Source organism: Myotis brandtii, unplaced genomic scaffold, assembly GCF_000412655.1.
Source record: "Myotis brandtii unplaced genomic scaffold, ASM41265v1 scaffold8, whole genome shotgun sequence".
Taxonomy (NCBI): domain Eukaryota; kingdom Metazoa; phylum Chordata; class Mammalia; order Chiroptera; family Vespertilionidae; genus Myotis; species Myotis brandtii.
The window spans coordinates 5,465,468-5,482,173 of NW_005371219.1; the positions used below are offsets into that span (position 1 = coordinate 5,465,468).

Consider the following 16,706-nt stretch of genomic DNA (forward strand, 5'->3'; position numbering starts at 1 on the left):
AGGACAATTGAAGCAGGGAACCTTGCCCCCAGGGTGTCCTTACTCCTCTGGCATATTGGTCATGTGGTTTGGATCCCCTGACCTTTCCTCCCTAGAGATAACATCTAGGCCTCAGTTGTATTTCAGCTCCAGGCCCAGAAAAGCAATAAAACCAGCCACCCCAAGGCTGATGTTAGCATCAGCTGCATTGAATATAATGACCCCCTGCCCTGGAACTGACCAATCAGTGGAGACCTAGACCCTGAAAGGACACACCTGGAAAGCTGCTGAATATTATAATGAGATCTTCCCTTGGGACCTCCCCTAAAATCTCCACCCTTAAAACCCTTAAGAGCAGTGGTTCCCAACCTTGGCTCATCCTCCGGAATGAGGCCCAGAAATCAGGATTTTAAAAAGATTCCCAGGTGATTCTAATGTGCAGCCAAGGTTGAGAACCACTGCTTAAGAGGAAGGACACTTTCCAGAAACAAGCCTGCAACTTTCCCTTTCCCCTTCCCCTATCCCCGATCCTCTCCCCCACCAGACACTACCTTTACCTTCCTCAGTCCCAAGCTCCTAGGGCCCTTCCTTTGCCTCTATAACTTTTTCTGAAGCCCATTTCTTCTAAGAATTACTTCTTCTATCTCTGAGATTTTCCAAATAAATGGAAATGTCCTCTTATAGTTTTGAGTCTTGGCTCTGAATTCTTTCCTAGCCAGAACTCAAGTACTGAGGTTGCTGAACCCAGGTCCGGTCTGAACCTATGGGTCTAACACTTGGTGCCTTTCCCACCACTGCTAACAGAACCACTTAATAATTTACCACTCCAGGGAATACTCTAAAGTTCTACAGCAGAAGGTTAGAGGGGTTCAGAATAGGCCTTCCCAAAATGTGATACTTTGACATGTAAATTCTTTTGAGCTGAAGACAATCAAGATACTGCAATATCATGCCAAAATTTTACTCTTCCCTTAAAGAATTTAAGAACTTTGCCCCTAAAAAGAGTTATCACCAGAAAGAACCTTTTATGACCTATCTATAGGGCAGGGCAAATGTCCAATTAGTGAACATCCTGCACTAATTTCAATAAGAGACCATCCTTCCCTTTTAAGCCCCAAGGCTCTTACTGCATCCCTTAGCTGAGAATATCATTATCACTCCATTTTCCCTTTCTGTCTCTGAACCTCTCATGTGGGGTCTCTGACTCTCTTGTGTATGTGGGGCTCCCATATGTAAGAGTGCACTTAAGTTTGGTTATTTTCTCTTGTTAATCTGTCTCATATCTGTTGGATTATTAGACCAACCAAAAGAACCTAGATGTGTAGAGAAAAGTTTCTTTCTCCCTCACAAGGACCAAGGCATCCAAGTATATGGGCTCTAGTAATGGCATCAGAAGTTCCTTATGACCAGGGTTTCCATTAGCCTGTGTGGTGCCTTTATGTGAATTTAAAAATGGTGCCTCCCCTCTGAATAGATGAATTAGAAAATATAATCCTTTCAGGTGTACAAAACCCAGCAGGAAAGGAGTTGGCCAGGTTTCCACCCCTCAACCTCACCCTCTCGGCAGGAGGCCAAATGACTGCTTCACACAAACGTATCCCTGCCTCCCTTTTCTTCCCATCTCCTACAGTAGAAGAGACTGGAGCCAAGTCATCCTTCACACAAGGCCTGGGCCTGGGCCTGGGGAGTGAATAACGGATAACCACAGATTCTCAGAGTGAAGTTTCCTCCTAAACTTGGCATAACATAAAGATTTCATCTTGCACGCATCCAGTCTACGCATTGGCTGTCTGGACTGTGTTGAGAAAGATTGGAGACCCAATCCAGCACAAACAGCAAGCAGTGGGTGGATTAGCAGTAAAAACCATTGGTTTCCAACAACACACATGTCTCAGATTTCCTGTCCTGATCCAAACCATTCAAATCACAAGCATTCATTGAGCAATGAACATGTACCAGGCACTGTGAGTGATAACTTGGAAGCAGTCCTTCTAAATCTGGTCACACACTGGAATCCTTGAGGGACATTTGTTTTAGTCAGAATGTCATCAAGTTAGTTTCCATGTTGGGAAACTTACATCACTCACACTAAAACCACTGGTGCATTGGAATCACTGGTTCAACACACCTGCATCCACATGCATTTGTAGCTGTTGTATTCCTGATGATTCGCTGGGCTCTGCCTTCTGTAGTCATGCTCTAGCACTTATGTATTGAGATATGATGCAGAACCAAACAATTTTCCCTTGATTTACATGGTAGTTGTGTACTTGGAAAATGCACTGCATATTAAAAGCTTGCAAAAACATTTTGTGTTTAACATGAAAAATGAAGTTAGCTTGTGGGTTCAGAGGAACAGGCTTTTAACCTACAGGAATATTGTGTTGGACATTCCCAAATCTCATAGAATGAAAGATAACGCTTTATTGTGTGAGACTCTCATACACTGCACCATGCCCAGCATGCCCTCCCTATGGCAAGCCAGAAGTGCCCCACATTCTTCCAGAATGCCCCCTAGGGACAATAAAAACAAACAAACAAAAAACCCAGAACAGATCCCTTGTAATTTTCTGTGAACTAAAGCTATTCTAAAATACAAAATTTACTACTTTTGGGGGTTTCTTTTTGTTTGTTTTTTCTATGCTGTGACAATTTTATTTTTAGAAAATGAGTCTTGATTTAGCCAGAGCCTTGGGGATATAAAGGATTAGCCATTGTCATATTCAAAATGATGCATTTATTCGGGGAAAGCTTGAATTTTCTTTGTCTTCTTCAGAAGAAAGAGCTATAGGAATGCCTACGACTGGAAGTAATATCAATTTAAAACAACTTTACTGAAACTTGAGTTGATGGTCCTTACCATAGTTGATGGTACAAGTGGATCTCATGTACTGTTTCCAGGCATCACTCCCAGACTCCTTGCCACCATCAGTGTGTTTTTCTGCTGCAAATACACCTCCAGTCTCTGCCCCACTCATTGCAACTCATAGAACAGAGATCAGAATGGTGCTTACAAAGGCTGGGGTCAGGAATGAAGGAAATGGAGAGAAGCTGGTCAAAGTGTACAAACTTCCAGTTATAAGGTTAACAAGTTCTGGGTATCTAATGTTCAGCACTGTGATGATAGTTAATAATACTTGAAATGTTCTCAAAAGAAAAAGAAATGGTGATTACGTGACATGATAGAGATGGTAGCTAATGCTGTGATGGTAATCATTTTGCAGCATGTGCATGTATCAAATCAACACATTGTACACCTTAAATTTATAGAATGTTACATGTCAATCATGTCACAATAAGGCTGGGGGAGAAGAATTAATTAAAATAATATTTTAATACAAAATTTATCTTATTAAAAAAATACAGATTCTTTGGCTTTACCATCAGAATTACTGACTCAGAAGCTCCCCAGATGCCCGTAACATGGTCAGGGAGCTCAAAAGCCACTCTTTTGGCAGCTACTAAGATGACTAATAGGAATCTCCTCACTTCTTTTATCCATTTATCTTATAATTAAAACGCTTTTCACGTCGAATTGCAAGAAGAAAAACAGTTAACATCATCAAATCAACTTTATGTCTCATGACCAAGGTATATTTTTAAATAAAATGAAGATGTGTGAGATATATATATATATATATATCAGAAAAAGTATATATGTAAGTATATAGCGTATCCACAAAAAGTACTCACATACATTTTTGATAACTTAATTAATGTTTCTTTTCAGATTTACCCCATTGGAATTAATAATTATTCAAAGTGTGTATATTTTTGGGGGGGACACCCTGTATATACTGCGTAACAATGAAAACCAGTATTTTTATATTTTGAAACAAAAGTCAAAAACATGAAATTAGATGGTCTAAATTAAATGCTTCCAGTGCAATTTTAGCACCTTTTCCTCTCTTTGGTCTCTAGTGGAAACTGAAATAAAAGCTTACTATCATCCACAAACTCTCAATGATACATTATAAATTTGTTCTCTCTCAGCCTTACTTTCTCTCACTTAGTAAAATGGTATTTCTTTGCCTTTTCTTCATGGGCTAATGTCATTATCCTCTATTAAAATTTCTCCAAATGGAATATATTATATTTTAATTTTAGGATCCAAACTGGTGGTGTTTTTTTATACTGTAAATGGTGTCTAGTGATATTTTCCTTCTTTACAGAGAAAAAAAAAGTAAGAGGAAATGGGTTTGCATAGCAGTCGGAGGAATTTCCGCCAAATATAATGAAAAATTTCCTGGTAGCCTAGACAGCACAAACTGCAATGGGTCAGTTGGGGGGGTGGGGGCGGGGGTGAGGTGGTGATGTGAAATCTCCTACTTTGTAAGTTTGTGATAACAACCTAGATTCTTATCTGCCTGAAATTCTTTAGATGTAAATCTGTCTTGTGGGCAGGGAGTAGACTTCCTGGTCTATAAGGCCATTTCTACCATACATCATTGAGACAGAAACACAAAATACATATCTATAAACCAATTGCATGAACCAGGAACAATCTCACCACGTTTCTCAGCTGGAACACTGGTGAAAATTCATCTCTGTGCATTGGAAGGTGGTTTAACACTGCCACAACCCACCTCTGGGTCTAATTATCTAATTACTAAAATGAAGGAAAATAATGTGTTCCTCACAGAGTTGTGAGGATAAATGAAATATAGCAACACTGCCCACATAGGTCTGTCCTTTAAAATTTTAGGATCTGAAAAGATAAAAATTTTCAAAAGCCCAAGCTATAAAAGACACAGCTCTAAGTTGTTATACCATAGCCAATAATCTCTGAATCCACGCATTTTTATAGGGAGCATGATGCGATTCCTCATCCAAATAGCCATGGCTTTGTTTCCTGTTTTGTTTTGTTTTGTTTTATTTTGGAAGAAAACATTTCTTCTCTTTTACTGTTACCTAAAGTTTTCTTATTCTTCCTTACAATGATGGGACACTGTTAAAGTTATTCCTAATTTCCAGCAAAGTGAAAGAAGAGAGGAAAAATGTGTAACGAAGAAAATTGAATATACATCACCTATCCCTGAATGGTAGTATAAATCTTTTAGTGTGTTTTGTAAAGAAATAGTTAGATAGTTTCATAATCATATCCTCTTATTCTTCTCAGAAAATATTGACCAAAATTGATCGTTTCAATAATGGAAATACTTTTGTTGTGTCTGTTTCAGGCATGTGGCGCTGGGTTCTTTCTTGCCCAGTCGGGAGAATGCTTGCCCTGTGACTGTAACGGGAATTCCAACGAATGCCTGAACGGCTCTGGACTCTGTGTGGTAGGTTGGGGGCACTTCTCACAGATTTCATTGGCCCTTTGCATCTTGGGTGGGAATAAAATATTTTTCCTGGACATTGGAGCTACCTAGGAACAAACTGCTAATCAAGCTCTTTTTCTTACCCTTCACCTTTTCCTGTAAAACACCCCATATAAACTGCTTATGATTGCAAGTGGCTACCGAGGCCTGTGTCTGAATGGGCACGTGCCCCTCGGGGTAAGTGCCTCACCGCCCCCTGCAGCTGGCTTCCTGCTGTGGGCCAACAAGCAATTGAAAAGAACACACATAGAAGGAAACCACCCATCCAAATTCCTCTGTAATAATATAGTTTGCCATATGTTTGGCTTCGCTCCACATAAACTGGGAGAGTAAAACAGTTGTTTCATAGACTATTTTACAACTTATAAGGTAGTCAGGTCTACAGGTCAAAATTAAAAAAAAAAAAAAATAGGTTCGAACCAAATTGCTAATAAAAATGAAAGCTTTGGCCTTGTGGTCTTTGTAATCTGTGATCAAACCCCCAGAAGACTTTTTTTTTTTTCTTAACTGAAATGAATTCTCCAATAGACTGTTCTTCAGTGAAATATGGTAGAGACTTATGAAGAAGACTTAGAAGCCTTCTAGCAAAAAACTACTTGCTACATATTTTCCATTTCCACTAAATGGACTGGCAACTTAGTGAAAATGGGAATTGAAAAATTTACCAGAAATAGTTTATGTAGGAGTCATAGCAGGCATTTTTAAAGACTTGTGCCCTAAGATCATATTTTTCCTTCATAAGCTATATTGCATATGAAGGAAAATTAGGTTCTTCAGTTTCCTATGAGACAAAAGAGGCTTTCCAGAACTGCAAGAGTATTTTTGCATAAAATATAAGAATATTTAATTAAGTATACCTATTTACCTTAAAATTAACATAATTGTTCTTGTAAGCAGGTCATTTTGATTATAAGTGGGCTCCAAGGTGTGTACATGAAGGTGTTATTTTACTCATGATTTACATTAAAATGCAAGTTAGAATGTTTTCATTTATTTTAAACCAAGCAGTTGCCATTGTTCTAGGGACAGAGAGAATTAAGTGGCAAACAATAACAGTTGTTGTCTGTATTTTTGCTTACTCCTGGCATTTCTGTATTCCCTTCCCCCCTCTTCTTAAATAACCATTACATCCAGGATGTCCTCTGTAGCAGTGTAGGCACATGCAGCTGCCAACATCTACCCCTTTCTAATGCTTCCATCTCCGGTTTCCTGTTATTTTAATCCCAGTGACATTTGAAAAGAAAATCCCATGGATGCACTTGAACTAATAATGTACAGCTCTGATAGTTTGACTAAATAAAGGCTCTTTGTTATCTGGCTTATTAAAATATAAGTCAATAGGGACTTGAAAGTCCATCAGCTATTGTTAGTCAGGCAGTCAATAAGAGGGAAGACAAACAGCTTAAAGGGAAATAAGTTCCTCCTGCCAGTGCCTGTGGAGAGCTACGACAAAGCCGCTCTTGCTGACAGTGACACTTGTCAAAATAGGAGCTCTCGCGGGTTTCCCCTGACTAGCCATGAGCTTCTGAAGGGACAGCCATCCTGTGATTCCTCCACAGCACCTGGGCCAGAAGAGGTTCTAATAAAATTGGGGATGGGCTATGGTGTAAAACACTTTTATGCACACTCGAGGGAGTTGCCAATCTTCCTACAATTACTTTTTTCAAGACAGAACAATGGAAAAAAGAGATAAAGAATAGCCATCCTATTCATCCTAATGGTGATTCCTCCACCCCACCCTACCTGGAGGGAAATATTTTTCTTCCTAGTTAAAATAATATATGTTAAAAAACACACAAACAAAACAACAACTACACATATATACTGTACATGAGATCCAAAGGAAAAATCAAGCACTATCTCATCCCCCAGAGCTAAAACATAATAAGTATATTCTTATAAGTTTAATTTTGAAAGACAAAAAAATGTAATTTGTGTTTAATTAAGCACAAGTGAGGGAGCAGAAGAGGTAATATAGAAAAAATATGTTGCCATTTAGTTGGCAAATATATTATCTATGGTATCACACAGGAATCAAACTCATATTTATTTGTAATTCTGGCCATCTGGTCGACCAGAGCCAGTGTCTCAGCTCCTGCTCTGTAGCCCCACCTCCTTCTCAGTTCTCAGAGAGCCTGCGAAGCAACAGCTCCACATGAACACTTCCTTGCAGCTCACTGCAGGCACCAGAGTTTCAATAAGTTGCTGCAGTTCACCTGGCCTACCCCATGCCTTTCATCTTCCATAAGAAACTAAAAATAAAAGGCCTTATTTTATTTTATTTTATTTTATTTTATTTTATTTTATTTTATTTTATTTTAAAGGCTTATAATGCCTCTGCCTTGTCCTCTCTCAACTGTTTCTAATTCTTTCAATGTGACCTTATATTTTACAGGCTGCTTTTAAGGAACTATGACCTTTGACAATAAAATATAAAGTAGATAAAGTTATATTACCATTTTTAGAAATTCTTTCACAAGAGGAATGTTAAGTTATCAAATGCAGAAAAGTGGCTTAACTAATGCAGTCCAACCAGTATTGGTGTCTTTCAAAAAGGCCACCTTGCATCTTATCAGAACTGGAACACTTTGGGAAGAGTTCTCAGCTGAGTCTCGCAGGCAGGGCCCTAAAAGCCAGGCAACTCCAGTGCATATGGCAGGTCCCCAGGAAAACTCCAGAAGGAGGCCTGAGGAAGGAATTGTGGGGCAGAGAGATGGCTGGTGGTAGGAATGCCTGCTCCAGACTCTTCTTTCCCTGCTGTGTCTTCCTCACTAGCAACGGAGACACCTTTCAAAAACACAACCCAACCAAGGCATTCGCCTTTTTAAAATTCTTCAGGGTTTTCTATTCCAGCCCCACTGAGCTTCTCGCTACCCTCTAAACTCACTCTGTGCTCTTGTACTCTGTCCCAATTTGTACTTCCAAGTTCTCTGCCTCTCCCCTGTTCTTGCTCAGCCCTCAAGGCCTAATTCAAATGTCACCACCTCTACTAAGCTTCTCCAACTTTCTCAGGAAAAGCTAGAATCTTTCCCTCCTCTTTGTCCTACAGCAGGAATGTACTGAATGCATACCTCAGAGCACAAACACTATATTATTCCTTGTTTATCTCTGTTTCCTTCACAAGTCTGTGAGCTGATGAAAGGAAGGAACCAACGTTTTCTCATTTTAGTAACAGTCACAGCTCATTATCTATCTCGATATCAGCTTAATCTAGGTTTGTTAAGTGAATGAATTGATTGATAAAATAACTAGCTTAATTGCACAAACCTTTGATTTTATAATTTATGGGACACTTGAGTCACTATTTCAGGAAAAGGTAATGTCTGTTATGCTAGAGACTCAGCTCAAGTTCAATGCTGAAGAACTAGCCAGACACTTGCTTCTCAAAGTACAGTCTAGGCCAGAAACACTGATGATACTTGGAAGCTTGTTAAAAATGCAGACACCCAGGCCATATTCCAGACTTCCTTAATTAGAACCTGCATTTTCACAAGATGCCCGGGGCATTCATGTGCACAGTAAAGTTTGAGAATCACTGATTCAGACAGAGTAGCATATCTCCAACTTTTTTGTTTCATGAGCCCTTTACACTCGTCAGAATTATCCAGCTTGCCAAGTGACTTTTCTTTATGTGGGTTATATCTATATTTTCAGCATCTGACATTTAAAACTGAAAATTTTAAAGAATATTTTTCTATTAATTTATTTGAAAACAACAATAATAAATCCATTGCATGTAAATTTACATATTGAAAGTATATTTAATGTCCGGTTTAATGGGAGGCAGCTAGATATCATATCTGCTTCTGCATCAGTCTGTAGTGATATCTCCTGTCTTGTAGACTCAGGGGGACTCCACCTTACACACATGAGAAAACTAGAGTGTCAAAGAAAATAAATCTAGGTATTATTATGAAAATAGTCTTCACCTCCCTGGGCATACTTCAAAAAACACAGATCTAGATAGACTATAGTCTTGCACAAAGCATGTGACAAACCACACCGAGGCTAATCTGATCCTTCAGGCTTTCTTCCTACATTATGCTGGTACTGTGGCCAAATCAGTAAGAGACATCACTTCTAATGTGAAGGAGACACAGCTCTTATCCAAATATCCTTCCTATTACCAATGTGTAATTGGTTGTCTACATAGTAGCTTTCTTAACCACTGGCCAAAGACTCAGAATGCTTTTTACATTTTTGAGTGAGATCAGGTTTATTTAAAAATAACTCTTCCCTTCTAACAACATACTTACTGATTGCTGTCATTTTTGTTTTCTGATTTTTTAAGTGGCAGAGCATTGAAGGTAAAGGGATATTTGCAATATCAGATTAAAAAATTTTCGGAGCTAGAGGAAATCTTATAGGCCTTCTAGTCTAGATCCTGAGAATAGAGACCCAGAAAGGGCAAGTGACTCGTTCAAAATCAACCAGCTAAAAATGGAAAAACCAGTCCCTTCCAGCATTCTCTCTGCCCATCTCCCAGACTGTGCATCAGTGCCTTTTAGGAAATTTCATTATAAACCCTTTAAAAGGAGACAGATGAGGAAAGTCAGTGTTTACACTCTGGGCATTTAGAGGCTGGAGAGATTTGGTTATTGCTCCTGTGGCTGCTCTGGCAGAATTAGAGCCCTGACAAGGAATCCAAAGCATCTGTTGAGCCATAAGGGGACAGAATTGGGAATTAGCTCATTTTTTGCAACTTAATAGGCATTCCAGGCACAAAGAATGGCCTGCACAGATGGGCTTCATCTGTCCAACAAGGACTCAGACAAATTTGACCCCAGTCTACAAGTAGCCCTGCCAGATTGCTTATGGCTTAGATTCCTGGTGGTTGGACAAGGCTCATTGGTTTTCCATGGGATGAGAGATTGCCACTAGTTTTTAGCTGGTTTTGGGTGAGTGTTAATTTCCTTTATTTGCTCCAGACATCAATTGACTAATTCACCCTATGCCAATTTTTCTTTCATTTTTTTTCCTGACAACTGACTTAGCACAAGACACCGTGAGGGAACTATGCTAATATCCTGTTGTCTGCACACCAGACTTTATTTTTCAGAATTTTCACTGATCTATCAGGCACTCTGAACTATCCCCTAAATTCCATTCTAACATAATTCTAATCAGGAGCCAAAGATGACCAATTAAGTATGCAAAGGGTGTTCAACTAGGATAGCTTGTTGCCACAATAGTATCCCTCTTTTTTTTTTATTAGTGTGCTGTACTTTCTTTGAAGCTCAAACTATTCATATAATAGCCTGACAACTTCTGATGCAATGATTTTGTGACTCTTCTGGAAAGAAGCCTTTTCTCCAATACACTGGAGAAGCAGTGAATGAATGAATGAATAGCCTAGCCATCTGCCTGACATTGGGCAATGTCCTTAACTTCTCTGTGCTGTCATCTCTTCATATGTAAAATGGGGGAGGAAATGTAACTTTCCTTAGAATTATTGTGAAAATCAAATTAATCTATGTAAAATGTTTACAGCAGGGCCTCACCATTATTTTATTTTGAGCCTCAACATAGCATATAAAGATTAAAGACCTCAGAGTTCAGCCTACTACTGCTCCATTTTGCCTTCCCCAGGCTTCCTCACAGAGCACTGTTTGGAAAAAAACTAATTCTATTGAAGCTCTGTGCATAGGTCTTACTAAGGGAATTGCTCAAACAGGAGGGTGTCCCTTCAATGGCATTCTGATTCTAACCCTATTGAATCTTTAAACACTTTGGTGAATGTAAAGATAAACATATCTTAACTAGTGACCCAGAGCATGAAATCGCACACAGTAGGCTGCCCGCCGCTTCTGCAGGCACCTGCGGGAGGCGGGAGCGAGCCGCTGGCACTTGTGGGAGGCGGGCACAAGTGGCCGCCACTACCCGCAGGAGCCGGGAGGAGGGGGGGACCAAGAGGTGCTCCATGCATCTCCTGGTGACCGGTCACGCACGCAGCCCCCCCACCCACACACGCCTCGCCACACACACAGCTCTGCCCCGCCCCTGCATGTGCCTGCTGCGCACCCAGCCTCCTGCTGATTGGTCGGTCGTGTGAGGGCGTGACAACCATTTGCATATTAGCCTTTTATTACATAGTGTGCTAATGGCATTGCCTTGTGCAATCCAGGCTAGTCCAGTTGAAGAAAACTACCAGTGCACTAGCATCACTTACAGATTACTAGTCAGAAATTAACCCATCAGCTGGACAAAGAGCTATGAGTACCTACTCCATTCAAGTTGATGGCAGTGCACTGGTTAAAGACACAAGCTGGGAGCAGATGATAACAGTATAATGTGTGCAGTGGCAGGAGAGGAGCATCACGGAGGAATTCCTGGAAGTTTTGAGACCAGATAAAGATCTCAAATGATGAACAGGCATCTAGGCAGAAAAATCAGCCTGTTTTGTGCTTTTTTCTAATTACCCTCACAACAAATGGATAAATCATACAAATAAACCAGCTTACTATTTCTTGTATGTCACCATACAAGATACCAGTCCATTAACAGTATATTCTTTATCTACTTTCCATTACATTTATACTTCAGAATGACACATTTTGTTCTTCCAACCCCATAAATCAAGCATGTCAAACTCAAAGGCTAACACGGGCCAAATAAACAAGGTTTAAGTTTATGTGGGCCGCAAAAAAACCAAAAGCTTCAATTTTCATAGTAATGTAGGTTTATTTTGATAGAGACATACTGAATACAAAGGGCTGAAATAAATGAGTAATCGTTAACATAAAATAATAGAACATTTTAATAAAAATTAATATTTTTTCTTGAACATTAACTTACCAGACACTGAATAACTGCACAAATTAATAAGCGTACCGCAAATAAACCTAGTTTTCTTGTTCTCCAAAAGCAAAATATTTCCTGTTGTGCACACCAAATAAGTCAGTACAAGGCTAATGATGTAGCAATCAGCTGCTAAAATATTTGCTGCTAGTATTAGTGGAGATAAATGGTGCGCCTGCGCATAAGGCACATAAGGGAAATGAATACAACACAAGTACAGTAATCAGTCATTAGTGAATGTTATAGTTCGTTATTAATGATTATGTATAACAGGATATTGTAAAAATTAAGTTACGACATTTTTTATTAAAATGTTTCTTACATATCATTATATTGGCTGGGCCACAAAAATATTCATTGTGGGCCACATGCAGCCCATGGGCCACGAGTTTGACATGCTTGCCGTAAATTCTTAAATTGTTCCCTGTGTCATGGATGAGCACAAGGAAGATTTTTTTTTTCCATTTCATATTCATTCCAAGTCAGTAAGCTGATGCTTCTACAACATCCAGAATTTGACATTCTGATTAGCATTCTGAATTGAAAAAGCACACAAACTCTAAAGAGAATCCCAGGCTGCTAGTGCTCACACAGAAGTCCAGGTCTAAGTCATGCATCATTGTCCACACTTTCTAGCACTGACTGGGGGCAACGTGTATCCTTTGTGATAATTAGTACTGATGCACACCATCTATTCTGTCAAGCCTGACATCCTCTTTACTGGAAGTATCACTTGGTTCCCAGATTCCCTGTCTGTAAAATTTCTTTTGTGTCCTTGTCAATTTTTCTATCTTTTGTCTTATAGCACTGCCAACGGAACACAACAGGAGAGCACTGTGAGAAATGCCTAGATGGTTATATTGGAGATGCCATCAGGGGACCGCCCCGGTTCTGTCAGCCATGTCCCTGTCCACTACCATACTTGGCCAAGTAAGTCCTAAAGGAAGATGATCCCTTCTACTGCTTATCTCTCCCCAGAGTTCTAAGGTTTTCCCATTGTCAAAACTGAGTACCTCATGCTGAGATGAGATTGAAAAAGACACAGGAAAGATATCTAGCCTAAATATACTTTCAGGGAAGCTTAAGTGCTTGCAGTATACTAGTATGTGATGACTTCATTCCCAAAAAATTGGGGTGCACCATAAAGTTAATGAGGTCTCCCAAGTTTTATAAGCAAGGGTAATCTCAGCTATTCTTGGCTTACCCTTGACCTAGAGAGATCACAACATAACGCCAATAGATTCATTATAATCCAATATTTTCTTTAAACTCTGATAGAGCAGATATTTCCCTATAATTTGCAGCCAAAAAGGATTTTTAATCAGAATTAGAACACAAACACAATGCATGCTTTAGGCTAATCACCTCATAGAAGATATCCAAGAAAACTAATTTTCACCTCTGGTTGTGTTTTGGCCTGAGTGAGAAGTTAAAGAGCATAGATATACATCGTAATGGAAATAGTGAATTTCTTTCCAGGTAGCTAATATGCATACTAGTAAATTCAATAGTCAAGTCATGGTTAGCCATTTTATTGGCTTAAAAATGATAGACTGTAGAATTAAAATGGTGTACTGGTATTTGGTTCTCCAAATATCAACCAATTCTTTAATTCTCTGATACCAACTTGGTGTCCTACAATCAATCAGTTCTCACACTAACTGCCCAGAGTTAGTGCAGACCCCGGAGTTTAAGGGCTCATTCCACTTCAGAAGCAGCTGAAATGGGGTCCCCAGGCTTTTCACATTTTTCCCATCTAGCTACAAATGTAGGGATCCCTCAACCCCACTTAGGTTTGGTAATTCTCTAGAATGACTCACAGAACTCAGAAAAATGAGTTTTATTATAAAGAAAATAACTCAGGGACAGGCCAATGAAAAATATGCATAGGGCAGGGTATGGATGAGGAGATAGGATGGACCAGAGCTTCTGTGTGCTTACTCTCCAGGGGCAGCATCTTTTCAGCAAATCAGTGTGCTCACCAGCCCAGAAGCTCCCCAACCCTTGCTGTTGAAGAGCTTTATTGAAGTTCCATTACATAGTCATGATTGATTAAATGACTGGTGATTAAACTCAATCTTCAGCACCTCTCCCCTCCCCTGAGGTTGGGGGAGGGATGAGGTTGAAAGTTCCAATCCTCTAATTGTGTAGTTGGTTCCTCTGGCAGACTAGCCTCTATCCAGAAGCTATGTAGGAGATCACCAAGAATCACTTCATCATCATAAACTCTGATATGGTTGAAAGGAACTCATTTTGAAGGACAAAAGACAGTCTTGAAATTCCAAGGGTTTTAGGAACACTGTACTAGGAACCATGTACAAAATCCAATTATATATATTACTTCAGGTAGAGTAATGAAACTAGGTCAATATCTGTGCTCTGGCACATAATAGCTGTATGATCTCAGACAAGGTCTCATTTTCCATAGGATTGGGGTCAAAGAGACTAGATTCAGATCTTAGTTCCATTTATTTATTCCTTTAGCCCAGTGATGGAGAACCTATGACACGCGTGTCAGAGATGACACGCGTGTCAGAGGTGACATGCGAACTCATTTTTTTGGTTGATTTTTCTTTGTTAAATGGCATTTAAATATATAAAATAAATATCAAAAATATAAATCTTTGTTTTACTATGGTTGCAAATATCAAAAAATTTCTATATGTGACACGGCACCAGAGTTAAGTTAGGGTTTTTCAAAATGCTGACACGCCGAGCTCAAAAGGTTCGCCATCACTGCTTTAGCCACTCTAGATCTCAGATTTTTTTAGTAAATCAAAGTTGCTCTCAGAATCTGCCTCAGAGAGTTAGACTATGATATGTGTGAACCATTTGGGTTGGTGCCTTACACATGGAAAGGAGTATGTTGGATGTTGGCTTTAGTAAACACATACTTTATATATTTTCTTAACACTTTTATTCCATTTACTCTATGTCAGGAACTGTTCTAAAGGTTTGGATATAATAATTAGTTGAATGCTGTTAGAAAAATTAGGTTAAACAATGCATATAAAATAACTTAAAAGGCCTCAATAACTGCCCCCCCCCCCACACACACACACTCTCTCTCTCTCTTAAAAAGAGAAAAAAAGAGGAGATAACAACCAAATGTCTCCCTAATGTTTTGTCCTTAATTGAATACCAATATTGATTAACATTTCTCCTAATAGCTTGTGATTTGTTCAAATCCTCTGAGGGTCTGACAGTCTGGGAAGAAGTCAGATGTTTTATAGCCCCATCTTTCTTTAGAAATCATTAAACTGCCTCAGCCCTTCCTTTGTAATTTTTCATGTCCAATGGTATTAATAACCTGCAAAAAATGAATGGTACTGAGAGTGAGAGTAGAAAACTCCAACATTAAATCTTCTGTTATTTCCACTCAAGTGTATCCTGATTTATGTCGCCTCATCTAGGTATATTGTTTTACTGTTCATTAATATTCTGCTCTTAAACATTAGTTTCAACCATATCTGATGACATGTTTAGCATGTCACTCTCTTATGTGATATAGTTATTTTGATAAATATATTTACCTCCAACCTCCTAATAACAGGTATCACTCATTTGCCCATGTAAACAAAGATGTTATAAAGTATTAACTGCTCTAAACAGGTTTATAAGCTTTTAGAAACTAACAGGAGAATTAAAAAGGCAATCCCAAATGCTAATTGTATTGTCTAGCTTATGCATTTTTTATTCCTTTCCTATGACAAGACTTTTTAATCTAAATTACCTGACATTAATGTCTTGAGATAAAAGACTTTTGGAACTCATTTCTATTGACTGAGAAATTTTGTCTACATGCAATCAAGAAATATTTATTGAGTGCTTATGTGCCAATCATGTACCAGTTGCTGGTCACAGTAGTGAATAAAACAATCAAAAAGTCATGCCTTTACTAAGATAAGTCCAAATACAGCAGTATTATGAAGCTCCTAAAGCAACTTTTTCCCTTTTAGGCCAGATTATCCAGTATTTCAGTTGCAGTTACTTCAGCTATTATGAAAGCCATTAATTCTTTTATTTATCATTTATTTTTTAAATATATTTTTTATTAATTTCAGAGAGGAAAGGAGAGGGAGAGAGAGATAGAAACATCAATGATGAGAGAGAATCATTGATCAACTGCTTCCCTCATGCCCCCTACTGGGGATTGAGCCCACAACCCGGCATGTGCCCCGACCAGGAATCAAACCATGACCTCCTGGTTCATAGGTCAACGCTCAATCACTGAGCCACTCTGGCCAGGCTGTTAACTCTTAAATAATTGAAGCAGAAACTTGCCAATTGGGTAATAACCTTCTTGCCTTGAAAGAGAAAAAGTTTCCATAGGCATCAAGGACCTCTGTGTGTGAGAGTGGATCCCAGTTCCAAAGAGTGAAGGTCTTAGGAAATGTGCTCTGCAGTTAGGAGCATATTCACAGACATGAAAACTGAAGTCTCCATAATACAGATCTGAGGTTGAAAAACCTGCTCAACATGAATACAAAAGCAAAAATACACCCCCAATAAGTAAAGACCATATGTGGGAATGTTGAGGGATTGGGAAGGGTGTGAGAGACCTGCTCTCTTTGTAGTGGCAATAGTTCTACTTCCCAAATCCCTTGG

The 16,706-nt window shown here is 39.1% G+C and overlaps 1 protein-coding gene across 1 annotated transcript in view; it reads left to right on the forward strand.

Annotated features, from left to right (window-relative positions):
• The window catches only part of LAMA4 (laminin, alpha 4), a 139,583-nt gene that overhangs the window by 34,750 nt on the left and 88,127 nt on the right, over positions 1-16,706 (forward strand). The window contains exons 3-4 of the mRNA XM_014531270.1: positions 5,160-5,261; positions 12,904-13,028. Of these exons, the coding sequence (XP_014386756.1) occupies positions 5,160-5,261; positions 12,904-13,028 (227 nt within the window). The remainder of the gene's footprint in view (positions 1-5,159; positions 5,262-12,903; positions 13,029-16,706) is intronic.